This window comes from Anabrus simplex, chromosome 6, assembly GCF_040414725.1.
Source record: "Anabrus simplex isolate iqAnaSimp1 chromosome 6, ASM4041472v1, whole genome shotgun sequence".
Taxonomy (NCBI): domain Eukaryota; kingdom Metazoa; phylum Arthropoda; class Insecta; order Orthoptera; family Tettigoniidae; genus Anabrus; species Anabrus simplex.
This window is the reverse complement of record NC_090270.1, coordinates 38,422,730-38,437,432: the sequence shown is the minus strand read 5'-3', so window position 1 is coordinate 38,437,432 and position 14,703 is coordinate 38,422,730. Positions and strand designations below refer to the sequence as shown.

At 37.8% G+C, this 14,703-nt stretch overlaps 1 protein-coding gene across 1 annotated transcript in view; it reads left to right on the top strand.

Moving 5' to 3' along the window:
• The window catches only part of LOC136875848 (abnormal spindle-like microcephaly-associated protein homolog), a 277,845-nt gene that overhangs the window by 173,590 nt on the left and 89,552 nt on the right, over positions 1-14,703 (top strand). The window contains exons 9-10 of the mRNA XM_068228216.1: positions 1,197-1,457; positions 9,874-9,891. Coding sequence (XP_068084317.1) covers positions 1,197-1,457; positions 9,874-9,891 — 279 coding nt within the window. The remainder of the gene's footprint in view (positions 1-1,196; positions 1,458-9,873; positions 9,892-14,703) is intronic.

Below are 14,703 nucleotides of genomic sequence, written 5' to 3'. Positions count from 1 at the left end.
TAATATATTATTTTACTCTATTGTAACGGCATGATTTCCGTATATTTCAGCTTGGCTTACAACTATAAGTTTCTCGCGCACAGTAAATGACCACAGACACAGTTTTGTATCCATAGCTTACTATCGAGACAGCACTTTCACGAGACAGATACGGAATTACAAGTAATGAAGATCATTTTCTCCGTATTGAAAGAATCTTAATATATAATAATATAAGAAATTTATTTTAAATCGCCCTATTCAATACAGTACAAGATGTTAACGTATTAGTTGAACATCGTTAAAAATAGGCGAGACATGTTTCGCCCCTTTTGTGGGGCATCGTCAGTCATATAAAATACCTCAAAATTTTACCAGACCAGGGCAAAACGTATCTCAACTATTTTTAACGATGTTCAACTAATACGTTGACATCTTTTACTGTATTGAATAGGTCGATTTAAAATAAATTTCTTATATTAGTATATATTACAGATACGGAACTCCAATGTGAGCGAGGTAGACTTCCGTAACCAACGGTCTCGACTCTCGCAAAGTAAGATATCCTGCAAGATCAGCTATTTGCGCACCCAGCATGCCAGCAACACTTATGAAACAAATGACGATCGAGCATCCACTGCAGCGGCTTTCATATTTACCCATATTCTTCGATTTACCGTATTTCATTTCCTTACAGTTCGTGTTTACATGCCACTGTAACCGTATTGAGAAAATATCGATCTTGTTTTCTAGAACGCAACTAAAACACAAGACCTGTATGCCCGTTTACATGTGGTGTATTGAGTACGGTACCCATATTCAGATTTTTCAATACTCCATGTCAACGTAGTAAATATTTACGAGAGTGCACGGCTTGAATACGACCCGCACCCAACATTTAGAATAAATATTTTGGGGAAAAAATTGCAGGTGGTGTTCGGGATTATATGGTATGTTCTTTAGCACACATTTAAGAAAATAATTAAAAATGACTGTACTTTTATATAATCAAGGTGGGAAAATTTTATAAATTTGTATTTTTCCTCATTTCCATTTCAAAATTAAGGTAAAAAAAAAAAAAAGGGAAGGAAGAAATTGGTAATGCAATAGCTATACCCCATTGTTCTACCAGCCTTTGTCAAAACTGTGTTCATATTGAGGATGTTGAATATTATTCTTAAACAACTCTGATCTTTATTTTTACTTTTTGCTTCCAGGCGTGTGATGGAAATCATCTTGCAAAAGCCAGACCTCTGCACTAAGCTAAGGACACCTGCGATATCAAGGCTGCAAAAAATTCACAATGTCCAAGTTGCTTTGGGGGCTCTGTTGGAAGCAGGGTATACCTTGGAGGGAAACATTGCTGCCAAGGACATTGTGGAAGGTCACAAGGAGAAAACCCTCTCTCTGTTGTGGCAAATAATCTACAAGTTTCAGGTGAGTGACTTTGATGTTGCTTGTGAATTATTCAGCAATTGAGTCCAGATCACTAGTTGGATAGTTAAACGAGTATAAATTGTCTGAATCCTTATTCAAAATCGCTTGGCATTTCAACAGGTGTAGAAAAAGTGTGTATAGGTTGTGTTGTTTGAGTTATCAGTCCATAGACTGGTTTGAAGCAGCTCCAACCCATCCTATCCTCAGCTTTTCATTTCTACATAACTACTAAATCCTACATCTACTCTAATACCATATTTACGCGAATATTACCCGGGGTGCGGGTTTTGAGTCAGTGTTGGCATTTTTTTCCCCCCTTCAAAATCAGCCTGCCTAAAGTTAGGGTGCGGGGATTATTTTTGTCGTTCGAGCCCCACTGTTGGCAGTCCTGAAGATGGTTTTCTGTGGTTTCCCATTTTCACATCAGGCAAATGCTGGGGCTGTACCTTACAGATATGGTCGATTCCTTCCCATTCCTACTCCTTTTCTATTACATCGTCGCCATAAGACCTATGTGTGACGTTGAGACGTAAAGCAAGTTGTAAAAAAACAAAAAAAATAAATAAAAACCCACCACCCCTGTCATATTCATACCTTGGTCTACCCCTACCATTTTTACTGTCTACACGTCTCTCAAAAACCAACATGTAAAAGTCCTGGGTGTCTTATGTGTTCCATCATTCTCTCTTCCTCTAGTCGAATTTTACCAAATAGTTCTTCTCTCACCAATTTGTTTTAGTTCCTCTTCATTTGTAATTTGATCTGTCCATCTCGCCTTCAGTATTCCTTTGTAACACTGCATTTCAAAAGGTTCTATCCTCTTTCTTTCTGAGCTAGTTATCGTCCATGTTTCACTTCCTTACAATGCCACACTCTACGTGAAAGTCTTCAAAAACATCTTTCTAATTTCTATATCAATGTTTGGAGTGTGTAAATTTCTTTTAAGATAGGCCTCCATTGCTTGTACTAGTCTGCATTTTATGTCCTCATTACTTCTGCCGTCATTAGTTATCATCTTGTACTCCTTCTCCAAGACTGTGTGCATACCATTCAGCAATTTCTCCAGATCTGCAAACTCGATAAAATATCATCGGCAGATCTGAATTTTGATTTCCTCTCCTTGGATTGTGCTCCGCATTCCAAATTACTCTTAGATTTCCTTTACAGCCTGTTCTTCATAAACATTGAAAAAGAGTGGGGTTAAACTGCAGCCTTACTTCTTTTTGGAATGCAGCTGTGTTTTCATAGATTGTAGATAATTCTTTTTTCTTGGTATCTGATCCCGATCACAGTCAGGATCTCAAATAGCTTGGTCCAATCATTATCGAATGCCTTTTCTGGATCCATGAATCTCATATGTGGGCTTGTTTTTCTTAATTCGATCCTCCCAAGATCAGATGTAAAGTCAGGATTGCTTCAAGTGTTCCTACATTACTTCTGAAGCCAAACTGATCTCCCAGTTCAGCTTCAACTTGTCTTTCCATTCTTCTGTAGTTTAAACAACTTATGGCCTGACATTTTTCCATTCAGTCTGCACTCGGGGTCTTTCCTTGGTGCCCACTTGAGATAGCCGTTACACATTCCCGAGGGTTCTGCTGCAGGTGATGTAACAACTTCTTCTGTTCCATTCATTACCGTCTGTAGCTTGCTCTTATGGTACAGTTGAACCAAGAAGTTCTATCACATTCAGAATAAAATCAAGAAGCTTGATTCTAGGATTCTGAAGTTTACGTAATGGATGTCCATTACAAATTGTGCACTTGAATAAATGCATGGACATTTTTTAAATCCATTTCTTTGATTTTCTAATGAACGGGTAGTAAGCCTTGTGTTTGTCAGCATTATCCCCCGCATGCATATGACAATTATAATCGATGGCAGTTTTGATTTTATCACCAACTTGCTGCTCCTGGTAATGGTTTCTACCATTTGTGCTGTGTGAAGTGTTGAAATCATGTTCACAACACACTTTTTTCCAAGACTAAATGGGATGTTTTTATGCAGCTTGAAAGACATTTCTCCTGGTTTTAGGATTTTGGAAACTTAAGCTAGTTCCTTTGGCAATCTACAGTTTTGCCTAACGGTGTCAATGACACTGAAATTCTTTAGTAACAGTATTTGGGTTAGTTTGACACTGTTATTAAATGATCCATTTAGATATGTTAAGCCTTCTGCTTACATGGTTTCAAAAGTGAAGTGACAGTGTCTTGTAGTGATCCAGACCTTCCGTAATAAATTTACAAGTTACAAATGTATCCAGTGCAGTGTTCTTTGCAGACATTGTCACCCAGGCAGGAAATACTATGCAAAAGGTGAATATAATAAAATTTAAGTTTAATCCCTTCAGGGCATTAAGAATATCAGACAGGTAAACATTAACTGAAAATTTGAACTATTTTGGTTTTATCATGAACAAGACATAAGATTATTTGGAACTTCTGGTGTTCTACTGCTCGTTCATAATCATGTAACACCGGGACTTGCCATTCGGTTGCTGTGGAGTGCAAATATAAATGGTCCATTATTGGACATTATAAATTTTCCAGCTAACTCATTCCTGGTTGCCAGTGTTTCGCCCCCATGTGGTAAGTTGGTTCCCAATGGGTATCAACATCTATATCATGCTGTGGGGTGCCATACGGGTTTGCAACATCATCCGGAATAAAATTCTTGCATGTGATTCAGCGCTAATCCAGACACTGTTATTTAAAAGCTATAAATTTCATTTTTATTCCGTATTGAAGTGAAATTGTTTCCATGACCCGCCTGCTTCCTCCAGCATGTCAGTGTGTGTTCCACATGAGACATTAGAGTGTACATTTCACTATAGAGATTTACTTCATTGCCTGAGGTCCTAACTACTTAGACATATTATGACAAGATCACAACCATCATTTTTGTTTTATATGTATTTGAATGTTATGATTATTCCTTCAACATTATCTTTGTCTTGTATACATAAGTTTATCAAATAATCTATTTAATTTTATTTTGGCAGAAGATAGTCTCTAAGTGGCTGTAACTAGTCCCAAGACTGATGTAATATTATTTACTTGATACATTGTATTGAAAAGGTGGACCCTCTCGTCAATGTACTTCTTATAATCGAGACATTGCTCGTGAACTAACACCATGTGATAGTCAAGTTAAGCATTTAGGGCCGATTGCAGAAACGATGACTAGTTTTAAGCCTTAGACAACGTCTACCTAAACGACGTCTTCCATCTTCCATTGCATAAACATTATTCAGGCGATGTTTAACAAGACATCGTTTAAAGTTTCAATATTGGTTTGAAAATGGAGATGGAAGTATCTTTCATATAACTCTTTGCTTGTCGCAACCAATGAAATTTGTCGTTGTGCGCGCCATACACCAGTCAGCTGTTTGTCTTCCTACACATTACTCAAATATGGCTAAGCACGAGCATGACTTGCCCACAGATAAGAATATAGCTTTCCGTGGAAATAAAATCTTATAATATTAGACATTAAAGCGACACGCCACCGTACGCAGAAGTGTAGCTTTGATTATAACGTTGTTACAGTGAGTGTAATCTACTATTAAATATGGTAGCTTTGACGAAGGGAAGATGAAGTAATAGTAATGTGTAACAGTGTGTGTTGTAGCTTGCATTCTGGAGATCGTAGTTTCGAAACGCATTTTCGGCAGCCCTGAAGATTGTTTTCCTTAGTTTCCCTATTTTTACACCAGGCAAATAGTAAGGCCGTTATAATGGCCTCTGCTCTTCTTCCCCCGTCCTCTTTAAATAATAATCACCACCACCACTTGCCTTTTCCTATCTGATAGTTGCTGAAAACTTTTACAATTATTTACATATATACCGCATACAACCTACTTTTTAGTCTTCACTATTATGTGTGTTTACTTGGCTGTAAATATAAGTGAATCCCTTCCGGTTGATGTGATTGCCCTCCGACGATCGGGACACGTAATTCTGATATGTATGTTGTCGAAGTGACCTATAATTCCATGGAAATTACCGTATGTATAAAATATATCGGTTGCCAACAATTGTATTCAAGTTGAGTTACCGGACTGTCCCTTTGTCAGACTCAAGAAACAAGTGTCTCGAAAAGCGAAACCTTAATTTAAGATCTATCTCCCCGGACATGTCCAATGAATTGCTGCGATTTAGCAGCGGACGACCCACAGAGAGGACTTAGGACTACCCTTTCTTCGTGGAATCGTCGCAACATAAAAATTACATGTTTCATGGTACATAACCTCAGATTGTGATTCACTCCTCTCATTTGAGGTTAAACAGTGCTCTCGGCAGTGTTTAAACATGACCGGTTGAACATCGGTTTTAGACAGTTTCTAAGTGATAAATAACGCCTCTGCAATGCGGCAACCATACTTAGGCATTGTTTAACCGTAAACATTGTCTAAACACCGTTTCCGCAATCGGCCCTTAAACTCTGATGGAACTGATGTAACTAGCACATATATAGGTTATATTAGCTGGGCAGTCCATAAGAACAGCAGGGCGGTGTGCCCACGAAAACGGTCCTAGGGAGAACACTGCAGTGGCACGTTCACACAACTGAACCATAATACCGTACGTAGTTACTTTGCCTGGGTTTTATACTTGGAATGATGAACGTCCACACCATGCCAACATTCCTTAGAGTATTAATTTCTGCCTTGGTGTACATAGTCCTAAATAGATTGTTTGCTATTTGCTTTAGTCGCACCGACACAGGTAGGTCTTATGGGGACGACCTAGAGAGATTGAAGAAATGGTCCAAGAGTAACCTAACTTTATACAGCCTTGTGTTGCATTATTATTGAAGTGAAGGAATTTAGAAATCAGTTCAGATCTGTTCCTTGACATCGCAGCGTTGAAAATTGGGGTGGCAGTAATCTGTAGAGTTGACCTGTACATAGATAGCATCCACAGTCCTAACAACTTATTCGTCAGGTACTGCTGGCTTCCACTGTTGACATCGAGCATATCATTGGCCTAGGAGTGTTGCTTAGGAATTGATCAGCATAAAAGTTCATTGTTAGACAAAGCATTGAAATACAGTAGGCCTAGTCTATAAAGAACGCCTTGAAATTCCATGCATGAAGATTTGTTTGGAAATGGGTATTTTATTCCACTATCGCCTGTAAATTGTATGTAGTTAGGCCTACCGTCAACATCTGACAACTCATTGTTGTATTGCAGCTGGTACTTGTGGGGAGCATGTGGCTACTCTGATATCGTCAAAGTAACACTGCTGCTGTTCCTTAAAGCACTGCTAGTCATTTGTTAATTTGCTCTCTCTTGCTAATTCACCTTGTTCTGAATCACTGTTGGAATAAATTTCACAATCAATTTGTTTTATCAAAAATTTTACTGCGTGACAGCTAAAATTCAAACATAAAATACTTTCTATATTCTGAATATATTGCAATGAACGAGACATGAATTGATTCCCCAAAGAATAAATAACAGCCAATGTACAGAAATTACCCATTGTTGACGACCAAATAGGGAAATATTTCAAGCAGCGCGCGAACACGACCTAAGTCGCTATAGTCTATTAGTACAATAGAAGTCTATTAGAGCGAGAATTCATAACAGCAAAAAATTTACTTGCTATAGTAGAATGTATTAAAATTAATTTCATTTTAAGGGTCCGTATTGAACTTTGTTTAAACCAAATTAAAATGAGTTGAATCCATCCTTTCAGTACAAATTGATGTTTATTTAATAAACATTTAATAGGACTAGTTTTGACCTATTTAAAGGTCATCTTCAGCCATATCGTGTGTAGAACAACGTATTTGAAACACAATGGTTTTAAAGATGGTCTTAAAACATAGAAGTTTGACACTATGAAAAAATTGTTTTTAGAATTTCCGTAAAACGCTTTTGTTCTCTTAGCTGTGGTAATATGTGAGAAGTAGTAGTCTTCTAGTATTCTTCGTAGTATTTAAGAGTGTAGATACGAGTCGAAATTCACAATCTTGATGAGGTATGGAATAGGGCATATATGCATAATGTTGTGCTAGTAGAGAAGTGTATTTACACTTCGCAGTGATACGAAGAAGATATTTATGCACTGTCATTATACTGAATGCGATCGATCATCTTCGGTATCGTATCGTTTTCTCGCTGTGCCCACCAGCAAGCTCTCTCGTTGACATTCGAAGGCAATGTCTGAGTCGATTAGTAATACCCGTCGACTGCTGTTCTCTAATGAAAATTCGAAATGAAAGAGGATAACATGTTTTCGTGATAAATGCATAAGTAACGTGGCCGATAGCAGTTAACTCATTAAAAATAAGGGCTGAAGTAAATGATCTCTTAATTTGAATGGTATACCGTATACTGAAATTAAGAATGTGATACACCTTAAGATATGGCAGGGTACATTACTGATTTTCTTGCGTCTAGTTAAATTTCGGAAAGATATTCCCATGTCAAGAGGTTATCATTTCTCTACATGCGTTTCTAATAGATTTTCGTGATACATATACGGTTAGGTTAGGTGATGCCGTTTGAAGAAGAAAACAAATGTTTGCCACAGAAGCCTCTGGAGTGATACTGTATTTCTCCAAATCAGACTTTTTTCCTCAGAATCTCCTGTGAAAAATCGAGGGTCGTTTTGCATTCGCAGATTGGTAGTAATGAACACCCCTGGTAACTACCACAGTAACCACTTTGTTTCTTTTCACCCCCGCATGCGCACACACTCAAAACTCGTTGACAAATGACGGCCTCTTTATCATACATCGCTAACCGCGGCAACCGGTTGTAGTGCCTATGTGTAAAGTCACTGGATCTCGGGAAATAGTGGAGAGAGAATGACATTCTATTATCCTCTACAAAAAATGTTTCTCAAATCTGCAGAATGGTATCAAAACATGCGAGCCTTTGAATTCTTAGAAAGGCCACGGCTACTCAGTAGCAGAGTTATAACGAGTCTGCTGTACCTGACGCTTAGTAAAATTAAGTTTTATAGACAGCAGGAATATTTTCGTGATGGATCGTTGTATTGTAAAGATACGTGGAACAGGTATTGCCGGCAAATTTTCAATGGGTTCTCATTGATGTTACGATGCCAATTTTAAGTAAATGGCTATTAAACACTCGGAAAGGTATAATTGTGCAGCCGCAAGGAAATAAGGCATAGGCCTAACTAAAGCCAATATTCGGTGTTACCGTGAAGACAGATAGCTTAAAAATGCGTACTGCACAAAAAATGCATTCACTGGCCGCAACAAGGACGCTTTAAAGAAGTCGAAGATGAAATTGTGAGAGATGTGCACAAAAATGCAAGGGTGGAATTGCCATACCGCGGCGCAGTAAACTCGGTCGTTGACTTTCAAAGTGCGTGATTAAGACCTATATATCGCTAGCCGCTGAAGTTGGCCGAATTTGGCTAGCAAGATGTGCATGTAGCGGCAGCCACTTTATCTGACTCTTAGTGAAAGTAAGTTTTATAGTAAGCATGAATATTTTCCTAATGGATTATCGTAGTGTAGAGGCGCGTGGATTGCCGGCAAATTTTCAATGAGTTCCCTTCAATATTATGATGCCAATTTTAAGTTAATGGTCATTAAACCCACAGCCGCAAAAAAATACGGCATAACTTAAACCAATGTTCGGCGTTTACAAATAGTCTAAAAATGCATGCTGTATAAGAAAGGCATTCATGATTTTACAAAGCACTTTTTAAGCCTGATTAAAATTTTTTGAAGGAAAAAGTAGGGGTCGTCTTGGATTCGGAGAAATACGGTAATATATATTTTTCAGAATGAAATAAAACACACACTTTCACGTATCGGATTTCGAAAAGGAAAAAACAAGTAAGCCGTAGTGTAGATATTATCCGCGAAAACGCAAGTTTTTAACAAACTGATCACCATTTCATACTGATTTTAATGTGTACGGGGGTTTTCCCAACTTTTACAAAAAATCGGATGTAATGACAATCCGGTATAGAGAGTAAATTTTTCGCCGTTATGAATTCTCGCTATAGCAGACTTCTACTGTATTACAATATTAAGTTATAGGTTCCGGAATTAATACACACTTGGGTAAGCAGAACTACATAACGAAATTGCACTACTAGGCCTATGTGGGCTCAAAGAAAACTTACCCCTAAATAAAATAAACTTGAAAAAAGAACTTCGGTGGCTTGCACCGATGAAATGAAGAGTTTTCAACCCTTAAACCATATCAGATCCTTAACCAGATCATAGTTCATTCCTCTTGTCATCCTTTCTACGAGAAACACCAAATTCCATCCGATGCTGACTTGATAGTATAGAGTAACAAAATCGTTAGTCTCTTATTTGGATCAATTATTTGCTCCATTGTCGCAGTTCTGGTTAGCAGCCGCTAGGAGTGCCACCAACTGGATAGGGCTTTTAGTAAATAGTTATGCCAACAGGCAGTGTTGCGATGCACACCAGCTATGTTTCTTCGTAACTTAAATTATGTGGCATCATTTCTCAAAGTACTTTTAAATTCTTTAGTAACGTTACATTTCTCCGTCCGCAAAACTCGAACGAGGGTGAGACTAGGGAACTGACATGGTATATCTCAATGTAGAGATGAGTAGTTTAGTTTTTCTAGTTAATGTTCCAAACATTGCACCATAATAGGCAAATTATTTCAATTAAGAGATGCAAGGGATAAAATTTCAAATAGAAATGTTCACAAGATAGCACAATAAAAAGTAGAGAACAGTCGCCAACCAGGAAATAATACTGAAGCATGCATTCTACTTTATCACTAGTTCCAAAATGGTATGTCGATATGGCCAGTACGATCATCACATAGCCAAGGTTGTTATCAATTCCTTCAATATACCGCAGGAGTTCATGACTAGTTCAAGCAATTGCACCTCAAGATCTTTGATTGCTTCTGCACCAGAGATGATGATGATGATGATGATGATGATGATGATAATTGGACGTCCATGTAGCTGCAACATAACCAGAATCCAACAGCGAAGACCAGGACTCTTCTATAGAATATAAGGAACCAAAATGTTCCAACCACCATTAGGAAATGCATTACATACTGGGTTTCCAGGACCCTTTTTCAATAAGGTTTTAGAAAATTCTATGGGGCAATAATAAGTACAATTACTTACAATGATGGGAGATTTCTCCAATATTAATTTAGAACTAAATCCACAAGTGACAACAGAAACGTCTTTTCAATTAATTTACCATTACTGGTATTGACATTTGAAACCTTACAAAATCGTAATGATTTTACCTTTCCTTCCTCATGGGGAAGTTAGTATGTCATTAAGCACAACTTGGCATATAAGGTTATGTTAAACAGTACTAATAATCCACCAATACGGAGTATTTGAACAAATCTCGATTACATGATAGGGGAAGATGACTTAGAAGTGTTCCCCAGAAATAATATGGATAATAAAATATAGGAGAACAGAAGGTAATAATTTTGAATGTTTAAGATGGGTCATGGAATCCAGTGGTGTCAGTAAAATTTTGACTGCAGCAAAATCAGTTAAAATATAATTAACCTCACCAGGACATCAAACACTCGATTAGGTTGAAGACCATTGCAGGATATTCCACATTCATTTACAAGAAATTACTTAATATTCTTCCACACCTTACAAAACAATGAACAGAGAGGGTGAAACAAAGGAGGATACAGGGAGAGAAACAATAAATTACGTTATTACAAGGTGGACAGAGGCGAACGCATAACGATTAACCCATATACAAAACACCATCCTACCCAACAACCAGGTAACCCAGAACATGAAACAGGTTAGGAAAACAAGAATTAGAGACAGAAAAATATAGTAACCCAAACCATCCGTAACTATAACGCAGCAATCACATGAAAAATTGGAGAATGAAGAAACAATGGCAATGACTGGAGACTTAGCATGCATAATTATAGATGGAGGGGAGCTCATAAGTGTGTCTGCAAGAGATTACCATGCAACAATTACCAAGGTCCACAACCACATGACAGGTGACAGTTACAGAAAGTATGATAAGGAATAACGAATAGGAAGAGAAGATATTACAGTACCAAACGGAAAGTGTTCAACGCAGCATAAGTAAGCCCAAAACTCAAGGAAAAAGTCAACTCCATGTAAATCTTTAAAACAATGAGCACAGGTGTGTTATCAAGATCAAGTGTTCAGGAGAGCATTTGGAAAATCCAGGACTAATGTGATGACATAAGGACAATCCACCCTTTGTGAATATGCCAATCAACACAGACACCCTTCCAGCCAGTTGGAATTCACGGGATATAATAAAGCATAAACGATGCAGAAATTATAGGCAACACAATCACAAGGCTTGAGAGTTGAAGAATCTTCAATCATTTGGGTCTCATACCCCAACAGATACGGAATTTTAGCAACTGACCAGGAGCTATCCCAAATGATCCCATACTTGTTGGAAAAGAACCCATAACAGTTCGATGATAACCGACAATATAAATTGTCAATACATGCAGGACTGAGCTAGATCCAACAGGATTACAAGAGTTAAAACATCAAACAGATCAAGTCACCCAAAAGGAATAGGTCATGCAAATAGGCTGCATCAGATGAGAATACATATAAACAGCCCTAGGATGCAAAGCAAAACTTCTCCGTACGCACATTTTTCATATTACCCAATCACATGCAACGTCTGACCCACAGACAAATCAAGAGACATTAGCTCTCATATCACAAGATATCAAATGACATAATCGACACCAGTGTATATCCATGAAATGACCACAAATGCTCTAAATGGGCTTCAGAAGAATTCTGGACTGATAATAGTTTGAACTACATCACCTGCGAGACATCCCATACTGACTTGCAAACACCTTGCCTACCTCTAGGATTCAAAGGTTAAATAAATATACCAGCCAAGACATGGACATACGATAGCAGGTTGGCACAAGGTTATACTAGAGAAGACTTCATATCAATCTTGAAGACCCCATAATCAATCAGAAGGATAATAATACACACCTGACTGACAACTTTTGCAAATCCACTCCCATAATCCATAGCAAAATAAACAGGAAGAAAGGAATCAAAATAAAGGTCAATATTAGATCAGATTCCACAATTATTAGGCAATGAAGTGTACTGATGACTAGTGCGGGACCACAATATTTGAAATTAAGAGGGTTCCTCCTATTCAATACAAAGATGTTTATTAACGTGAAAGAATCGCATATCGTTCACATGAGGCACTAGTTTCGGCACCAAATATGTGCCATCATCAGCCACGAAGTCAAATCGGGTAAACACAATAAAACCTTAAAACAACTTTAAACACACTATAACACCTGCATGGATGAATATGAAATATGACTTTAAAACAACTTTAAAAACACACTATGACACTTGCACAGATGAATATAAAATAAAATATGGTACATGATGAAGTTGCATTCCATTTTAAAATCCATTAAAATGATGACTCGTTGTTGTATATCCATGGCGGTTTGTCCAGCTTGTACAGTAAAACCTCATTAATTCGAAGTCGTTGGGACTAAAAAATCGGACTTCGAATTACGTGATTTCGAATTAACCGCCAATTCGCAATTCACCGCGTTACTAAATATTCTAAGGTCCGTTACTGTATGCAGTTAACCTTGATTCACAGTTTACACCTTTCAAATGCCATGAAAAAAGAACTATTTCAAAATGTATCCAAGAAGGTGCATTTACAGTATTCAAATAATGCACTCGAATTTCTCACTGGTAAACGTAACCTCTCGCAACGAAAGAAAGAAAAAAAGCACGATTCAAAGATGAGGAGAAATCTATGCTGGCTCCCATGTGCAAGTGCTTTATTAATTGGATTACTATACTGTATGCATTTTAGATGCCTTGTATTTACACAAAGTACCCGATGCCCTTAAAATCTAACTTTTCTGTGACTATCCTTATACGATTTCCCGCCATGGTACTTCTCTCGTACTTCAGAAATGTAGACACTTGCCGCGTCACAAAGTATTCTAAGACCCATTAATACATGCAATCACCTCGATTCACAGTTTAAACCTTTCAAATGCCATGGAAAAAACTATTTCCGAAATGTATCCAACGAGGTGCATTTACAGTGTTCAAATAATGCACTTGGATAAATCGCTGACAAACATAACCTCACGCAACAAAAGAAAAAAATCGCACAATTCAAAGACGAGAATAAATTTTGCCGGTTCCCCTGTGCAAATGCATTATCTTTTTGGATTTCTGTGCTGTTTGCATTTTTAGATGCTTTGTGCTGGCATGGAAAGAGCCAGACGCCCTTAAAACGTAGCTTATCGAACTTTCCTATGACGTGGGGATAAAGTATCTCGTGCTCATGTGCATTGCAACGCTGTACTATGACCCCCATCCCTCACCCTTGTACGATTTCCCGGCTGGCAATTTCTTCTTTAAAACCAACAGACCGTTTGGGCTCGCATTGAAATAAAGCAATGCAGTTTTACCGGCAATGACAATATTGTTCGGTGCCTACGAATTTATTATATGAGCCACGATTTTTCGTCAACTGTCGGCATCGCCAGTGTTTGCGGATTCTGTTTTCCCGCACACTGCCTGTTGCGTGATATTACGGCGTTCCTTAAAAGGTTGAATACAAAAGAATTCCGATTTCATTCCACTTAACAATCGTGAAGCGCACTGTAGACCCACCGAAGCGAGTATAAGTGCGGAAAGTTACCCCTCCACGTTCCGGAACGCGTGTTTTTTTTTATGAAGCGGAGCGGATAAATTTTGAGTTGAAATTACTCTGTAACATACTATTGTTTTAAAATGTAAAGGCAGTTTTGAATTAAAAGTCTGAATTTCGGTAATGGGGCCGACATTGTACTTCGAATTACGAATTATCCGTATTTCGAATTAAACAATTGAAAAAACATGCAAAACTGTATCTCATGTTTCCGGGAACGAGAGCTTCTTTGAATTAGGCGGGATTTTGAATTAACCGATTTCGAATTATCGAGGTTCTACTGTATATATCTTTAGTTTTCTAAAACTGTTAAATTCTGTTGTGGGGTTTAATGTCGTATGAAGTTGACAGTATGTGTGTTCTGTAGTTTGGTTCCGAAAAATAAATAAACTTAAACATAAACTTGGTTAGATCCAAAGAATTAATTCCCACTTCAATATGGGTTATGGAACCTGGGGAAGAAAAATAAGTCAAATTAGGCAAAAGATCGGAAGGAAAGATCAGAAAGAAACGTCTAGGAAAACCGAGAGAATACTAGAAACGAACTCTCCTTGAGCAGCCTGAGTGATCGGCGGACG